Genomic DNA, 8181 nt, shown 5'->3' on the forward strand with positions numbered 1-8181 from the left:
GGGCGGGCGCGCGGGCTACAGCCTGCAGGCGGCCGGGCGGCGCTTCCTGCTGGACCTGGAGCGGGACGAGGCGCCGGGGCCGCGGGCGCGCTGCTCCTACCGCGGCACGGTGGACCGCAGCCCCCGCTCCCTGGCCGTCTTCGACGTGTGCGGGGGCCTGGCCGGCTACTTCGCCGTGGGGCACGCCCGCTACACCGTGAAGCCCCTGCTGGGGGCGCGGGGCACAGGGCACCAGCGCCCCTACTCGCCCGGGGCGACCCAGGTCCCGCACCTCTTCGTCAGGGACCGCTTCAGCTTCCAGGCGCTGCCCGCTCGCCCCAGCTGCGAGACCCACGACCCCCCGCCTCAGGGGCAGAGGCAAAGCAGGGACGTGCCCGCCCCGGAGCGGGCGAGGGGTGGCCGGAGGCGGCGCTCTGTGTCCCGGGCGCGCCAAGTGGAGCTTCTCCTGGTGGCCGACGACTCCATGGCCAAGAAATATGGCAAGGGCCTCCAGCACTACTTGCTGACCCTGGCCACCATCGCCTCACGCCTCTACGGGCACGCCAGCATCGAGAACCACATCCGGCTGGCCGTGGTGAAGGTGGTGGTGCTGGGTGAGAAGGACAAGGGGCTGGAGGTCACCAAGAATGCCGCCACCACGCTCAAGAACTTCTGCAAGTGGCAGCACCAGCACAACCCGCTGGAGGACGACCATGACGAGCACTACGATGCCGCCATCCTCTTCACCAGGGAGGTAGGTCCATGGGTGCCACCCTCCTCTTCACCAGGGAGGTAGGTCAGCAGGGGCCACTCTCCTTCCCTCTGTCAGTTGCCACCCCGACTGCCTCTCCTTCCTCTGTTGCCCCATTTCATTTCCCCCTGTGCTTGCTGTCTTCAGTCTTCCCTTTCCTTCTGCCCTTCACAGTCTACCCCTACCCAGCATGTGTGTTTCTGGTCTGTGCTGACCCTCCATGTCCCACTTCAGGAGCAGACTGAGACCATCTCATTTATCTCCACCTGGGAGATGTCACTGCTTCCTTTCACATGCAGTGGTTTCAAGTGTCTCCCACAACTCCCACCCATAAGGAGAGGAAGCGAGAAGGGGGTGCAAGGAGGGCTGGCTCCAAAACTGAGATGCATGAGACACCACACGCATCTGGCTCACCACACTCACCACAACACCTGTTGCTTCAACAACACCAACACCATCATGGGGACTTCTTCAGATGACTCCTGTCCAAGTTATGAGTGGTGCTCCTTTCATTAAAGTGTTTCACAAGTTTCTTTAGGGCATCTGTCCTTTCACTTTCCCCTGACCTACAACACTCCCTGTTATTCAGGTCCCAGGAGTCTCTGTCTAGAGACTGCCGGTGTTGAGGGATACTGTTAACTTGTTTGATCTAGACACATAGCCACTAGGAACCAGACTGCAACCATCTAATATCTCCCCTTGGGTGATTACATTGCTTCCTTTCAAAGTGTTGTTTCACACATCCCTTTTAATTGCTGTGGAGCTTCTACCATTTGTGGATAGTCCCTGTAAATAATCAAATTAATCTAGGAATGGACTTGACCCACTGAGGTTAGAAAATTTGACTGAAATGGTAGAGAACATTTTAAAGAACGTACGCCTTTGCTGTTTAACTGGTGTAAGTTAACGTGGTGTCCCCAGCATGAAAGACCAGTGTCGCTAAGGCTGGAAGGTGAGAACACTTGTGGTTCAAGAACAGGGCATAAATATAAACAACAGAAAAACAAAGCCACAAAAACTAAGTCCATTGGGTTTGTAGAGAGGGACATGCTACCTTCCTATCCACCCCATGAAAAATGGGTTCTCCTAATTAATTACAGGCCTGATCATGCTAGTCTTATACTTGCAGATCTGTGTGTCTTACTTAATTGCATTGCCAGAGGTCATTAAGGGGCATTTCTCCAGTGGACATGTGGCAGAGTTTATGCAATGAGGTTCTTCTGTAAGACTATCCCTTTTGGTGGTTTTGTGTTTTTTTCTAAGAAAGAAAAGAGTAACTGCATGACTTTCCGTTCGTTTGAGTTTTCTCTTGCTCAGCTACAGCGTAGAAGCCTGCCAAAAAGGATGCTTTGCATGGTTTGTGGAAGGAGTTGCTCCAGAGGGGAGGGGCAAAATGAAGCCTGGCTTACTTTTATAGCTCTAAATACTTGAAACATTAGACTGTGTTTTGGTCATCCGGTACTTGCATTGCAGGCTACTTCTGCAGCAGTTTAATCTCACCCATCATCTTTGTTAAAAGCTCTGTAAATTCTTATTTTTTACAGTCACTTGAGCAATTATAATCTGAAGGAAGGAAGGCCATGGTAACAGTGGTGGTGCTGGGCAACAAGGACAGCTAGATCCTGTCACAATCCTCCTGCTTTTTACTATAAATGTAATTTTTTTATGGTTAGTTTATTAACCACTGGGTCAAAATCTTTCCGTTGCCACTGTCATTCATTTCAGTGGGGCTTGACCAGGTTCCACTGAATAAGAATAGCAGATTGTAGACTTAAACTTTGAAATGAATGCCAAACCAGACCTCCTTGAAAAATAGCTAAGGACTTACCTACCCCTGCAAGTTAATTCAGAATTTAATGGACAATTGCTATTCCTAAAAAGCACCTTTTGCGGACACACTCATTCCAAAATAAGGATTCCTAATTACCTTACTCCACATTCAAAGCGGATTGTAAAGTAACTCCATTTGTAGGCATCTTTTATTGGACCAACTGGGTAGCTAGGAAAGCTGTTGGACAAGTATTGGGACAACTGATGCCTGAAAACTTGCCCTATAGCTTTCCTAGTTATGCAGTTGGTTCAGTAAAAGATATCACTAAAGACCTTTGCCTGTGTCGTTTCCTGGCCCATCATGGCAAAAGCAAAAATATTGCAACCCTTCATCTGTAGACAAACCTTCACTCCATGTGTAGAGCTAATTCCTTTGAACATAAGTAACAGTGCTAAAATCTGGCTCTAAATGTTTGCTATAGATAAACATTTCAAAGAAAGAGAGTAAAATTTCATAGTTCCTGTGGTCTCATTACAATTTTACTACTTACTGTAAGAATATAGGTGTAATGCATTAGGCAATAGGCATCATATGGAAAAGTAGTTTGCACTGTTATTTAATAAATATGTTGTAAGAAAAAGCATAGGCTGTAGGTCATTTGGTGCATATTTTTGACACAGTTGAGCAATGGTCAGATCCTCAGAGTAAATCAGTGCAGATTTCTTTAATGCATCACTGGGGGATGAATCACAGGATCTGGCCCTAGATTTTGAAATCATGAAGGTCAAATCAGAGATATGTTTGGCTTAGGAAAAGATGATATTTTGGTTAGCTAATAGTTAGTTTCCCACTATGTGCATTTCTACGCATTCAGTGAAAGATACATGCCACTTTAATCTGATGGCATTTGAATGTTCAAAATGAATCCATTCATATATTAGAATGTAAACTTGACAATGAGCCGAAGAATGAAAAGGCAGACGAAACACATCTCCTAGAAAACAGTTAGTTTTTTAACCCAAAGAAAGATATTTTTCCAGTTTAGTTTTTCAGTGAGAAGTAGCAGCAATTGGCAGGAAGATCCAACTTTTACAACTGTGTTTTGAATGTATGAAGTAGGTTGCTTAGCAACTAGACGCTAAACCATGGCTCCATGTTTTGATGGGCTCTGAACAGTGCTGTGTTAATTTTTGTGAATCCAGATGTCATCTTCTAAATGGTTTGTTTTTCAGGCATGGAGTAAATGTGTGAGGTACATTTTCCATCCCTGTTTACTAACTGAGGCCACCTTGAACTTTGTGTCTGTGTGTCAACAGAATAATATTTGCAAATCATCTATCAAACTAACACATTTCCCAAACTGTAAGTAACTCTCTATGCATAGTCAGAGCTGAACTAAGCATGCATATTGCTATATAGATCTCCAGCATAACACTTAGCTTCCTTCTGGAATGTCATTTGTACTGGAAGTTATGTTACCTCAAACTGCAACAACTTTTAAAGGTGACTGATTTTGTCTGAATTCAAAAGTACTTTCAAGAATCTTTCCCAGATGCTTTCCTCTCTTTTACATTGCAATTTCTTTATTTAAAGACAGATTAAGGCTTACATGATTGAAGGCACCAAGGACTTTCCTTCTATGTAGAATCAGTAGCAGTGGAATGTATTATTATTATTCATAGTGCTTATGTGATCTATTTCTAAGCAGAACTCACAGTGAATCCTGATTAAAAAAGTAATTAACATTTTGCTATTATCCGTATTTAATTTGATAAATACTTCAAAACAAACTCTGCTGTATAGCAAAAGAGATTAATATATAAACCATTGCAGGCAGACCTGACTTTAATCTAGATAGTCATTTGTGAAAATCTGCCTGAATGTGGATCAGACAGATATTTCATCAGTGAGACTTGTCTGACAAGGTCTTCGGAGTTAGGCCCCTTAGCTGAATTGATCCTAATAGAACAAATGCCATAATTTGCTCCTTCATTTGGTTAAAAAATATAATAGAAAGATTATAATAGAATGTAATCTCCTATCCAGTTATTCAGGACATGTTGTTCAGGCAGGTAACATGCAATGGAGAGAGTTACATTATTGTCTTTAGTTACTTTGTGACTGGGTCTCAGAGTACAGTTTGGTGACACCTCAGAGAGTAACTGAAGGGCATGAGCTTTTGTAGGCAATAGTTTACTTCATCAAATGCTATACTTTCTATTTGCATAGCACCTGATGAGGTAGGTTGTCACTTACAAAAGCCATGACTCTCTGAGCCAGTTACTCTAAGGTGTCACCAGACTAATCTAGTCAGGGCCCATCTACATGTGTGCTTTACTGCATAGTAGACTAATTTGCTGTGCAGTAAAGCATCAGTGTATACACATATGTGGCAATTAGGTTGGTGTAGACTCATTTACTGCACCATCAGATAGTCCCATCAGACACAAGTACTATCTGATGACAGAGTAAATTACTGCTCTTAAACACATGTGTAGACAGTTAGATTAGTTTCCACTAGCTCAAACTGCACCAGAGTTCTTTCAGTTGCATTAATTGCACATATAGACATACCCTTAGAGACCCAGCCACAAAGCAAAGTCAGTAATGGATCTTTCTATATTTCATGTTATCTGCTTGACTTACCTTATTCTTGCCTACTGCAGACTAAAAAGGCTAACCACCTCTGTGACTAGAGTTTTAAATTTTTGTGTTGGACTCATCCTTGGTATAACTCCATTGACTTGAATGGAGTAATATCAACGTTAAACATTAATCTAATTTGTTTATCTCTCTCCCATTTATGACTAATTCTGTGACTTTGGAAATAATTCACTTTTCTGTGTCTGGACTGCTTATTAACACAAACAACGTACTCCAGATGTGTGTTGCAATGCAAATAGTTGTTGGAAGTAGCTTGTAAAATGTACTTGAATCAATACTATTTTTTTACTTTTTTAGCAAGTGTCCCCTAAAATCCCACAAATCTACTTTATTCATGACCTAAGCTAACTTAAAAGCAAACTACTGAAAACAGTTGGATAAAATCAAATTCTCTTCCTTTCTTTCCACTCTGAACCATGTGAAAAGTCAAATAGATATTTCTCACAGCAGATAGAGACAATCAGAACATGAACAAGTCTTTCATAAGTACTGGTTAGTATAGCGAGTGATAGTACCATCATCACTGGCTCTTACAAAAAAAGTTCACATTAGAGTCAAAGGCCACAGTCCTGCCCTTTTCCACATAGCAATTATATGGGCCCTGTATATGTGGTTCAGTTTAACTATCAAGCTGACAGTGCTGTTGAAATTGAACAGCAAGTATTGGATTATCTCAGCTCAATAGATGATAATTTCATTGAGTGAAGCACATGCTTTCTTTGGCTCAGGTTATTTCTTTCTTTTTCTTTTTTTCTTTTTTTTTTTAACTTTACTGTCTCATCCAAAGTACCCTCCTTTGTAGTAAGCCAGAGGTTGTATTGTCATACTGTCATTGTGCCAAATGCCAGCAGTATATCTGCAGGGAATCTTGATGTATTATGTTGAATGTAAATGATCTTTATTATGCTAGAGAAATTATAGCATTTGCTGTCCTTCTCAGCTGCAGGGTGGCTCCATTGACCTTCATATGAATATAGTAAGTTTTGTTTAGAAAATGAGATTGGGGTGGGGACAATGTTTTGTGGATATGAGAAAAGTGTTGCAGTATTCCACAATACTTTTGCAGTTATGTACAACTCCCTAATTATCACCTGACTGCTGGAGTTAGAGACAAGCTCTTTCTGTGCTTCTCTCTTAGTAAATCTGGAGAATTTTTTTTCTGCACAATAATACAGCTCCAATAGGACAGGGAGAAAGTGCCCCACTCAGCATAGCCTACCATCTGGTGGATAAGGTACTATCCTAGGAGATGAAAGGTGGTTTGAACCCCCTCAGCTGGAGGAGAGTCTGGAAACTGGTTATTCCAGATCTCTGTCAAATGATCTAACTTCTACGATATTGTATAAGAGAGGTGTTGCCCATAACCATGTTTTAAAAGAAAGTGTTAGCCACAACTACATTTTGTGGAGCCTCAACCTGTTGATACGCATTAGGCGTGCTCAAAGAACACCTCTTGTATCAGGCTCCTTAAGGGATGTAGAAGAAGGAATGCCTACTTCTGGATTCCAACCAGGATTGGTTATGAGCTAACTGCCGGGTTGTTGAGCCCTGTGAAAACTGAACTACATCTGGTGCCTACAAAAGCAGAATGTTCAGGTGCTTAGAACAATTTAAGCTACAAACTGTCTGATTCTAAGCTGTCTATGGAGTTTAGAATCACTAGTCCAACTCCCCTGCTCAAGGCAGGATCACCCCTGTCTAAACCATCCTATACAAGTGCTTGTCTGATCTGTTCTTAAAAGTGCATGAACAACTTCCTCACACAGTGATCATCAGGCATGATGTCCGAAAGCACTCAGAGTGCCCCAGGGTTAAGCAGTATGTAAGTGGGGCATTTCAGGATTTCAGTTTTGTGGTTAGGTGGCCTAAATCCTTTATTTGGATTTAGCCCTAAAACACTAATTGAATGTCAAAGTTCAAAATCTTAAGATTAGTGTATGCCAGTGTTGAGCCCCTCTTCTCCAATTAAAGAATTCCAAGTTGTATAAGTAAACAGCATCAAATAGGGAGCCTCTACGTTATCTTCATTCACAATAATGTCATTTCTACATGGCAAAAGGCCAAGCAGTCTTGATGCACTTCAAGAATGCCAGAAAATCTTGGCCTTTAAAGAGCTGTCTAATTAACTACTGATCATATGATGTAGAGCTCATTTTTCCAAACTCTTTCCTTTGCCAGACTTTAAGGATTAGCATCTATTGTCTCCTGTACAGCAAATGCATTTCCTATTGATTCTTCTATTCTGAAACTCCTGTGGTTTAGATCAAAGGCCAGACTCTGAATTCTTCTTTTACAAACATCAAGAAACATTTATGCTCAGAAGTTTCCACCACTATATGGAGATAATTAAGTGAGTAAAAGGTCAGACAAAATTAGACAGATATGAATGGGTACTTAACTTTCTACAAGAAAAAGCACATCATGGAGAAATAATGATCAGAAGGTATTTTAAAAATACAATCTCAGTCCTGGGTTTTTTAGTGCTTTGTTAGCAGTTCAAAAAATTTAGGAGATTCACATAGATTTATTAGATTACATCATTAGGTTAGGGCCTGATTTTAAGGAAAAAAAACTTTTTGTGGCCTATAAAAACTTTTAATGTACTCCCAGAAACTTTCCTTTAGGAGCCTCTGAGGTTGTTTCTGAGACTGTCTAGGGAAGCTAAGAATGTTGTTATTAATCCTGGTAACTAAGTTTTCATGGCCAGTGTGGTGCAGGAGGTTTAGGACAAAGACAAAATTTGTCCTACCAGGTTTCAGTCAGCAAAAACATAAGCAGATACGTTTAAAATAATATAGGTCCAAGTTGTGCTACTGAAAAAAACCTCTATTATTAGGGAATGGGTATGTAGTTAAGAGAAAAGGGTATGAAAGCACTGCAATTGCTCAGCTGTCTCAGAAGTATTAATTTGTAGGATCAAAAGCTGCATAATGTACATCATACAGAAGCAGAATAGAAATAAACTACATATGCCAAATCTGGGCATCTACAGAGAGGAAGGGGAAAGAAAGGAAAT

At 41.9% G+C, this 8181-nt stretch overlaps 1 protein-coding gene across 1 annotated transcript in view; it reads left to right on the forward strand.

The window, feature by feature from the left end:
- Nucleotides 1–4: 4 nt before the first annotated feature.
- The window catches only part of ADAMTS5 (ADAM metallopeptidase with thrombospondin type 1 motif 5), a gene marked incomplete at its 5' end in the record, with an annotated part of 91827 nt that continues 83650 nt past the window's right edge, over nt 5–8181 (forward strand). Inside the window, one exon of the mRNA XM_019523894.1 lies at nt 5–733. Coding sequence (XP_019379439.1) covers nt 5–733 — 729 coding nt within the window. The remainder of the gene's footprint in view (nt 734–8181) is intronic.

The sequence above is a fragment of the Gavialis gangeticus genome, unplaced genomic scaffold, assembly GCF_001723915.1.
Source record: "Gavialis gangeticus isolate Ggan-Ray unplaced genomic scaffold, GavGan_comp1, whole genome shotgun sequence".
Lineage (NCBI taxonomy): Eukaryota > Metazoa > Chordata > Crocodylia > Gavialidae > Gavialis > Gavialis gangeticus.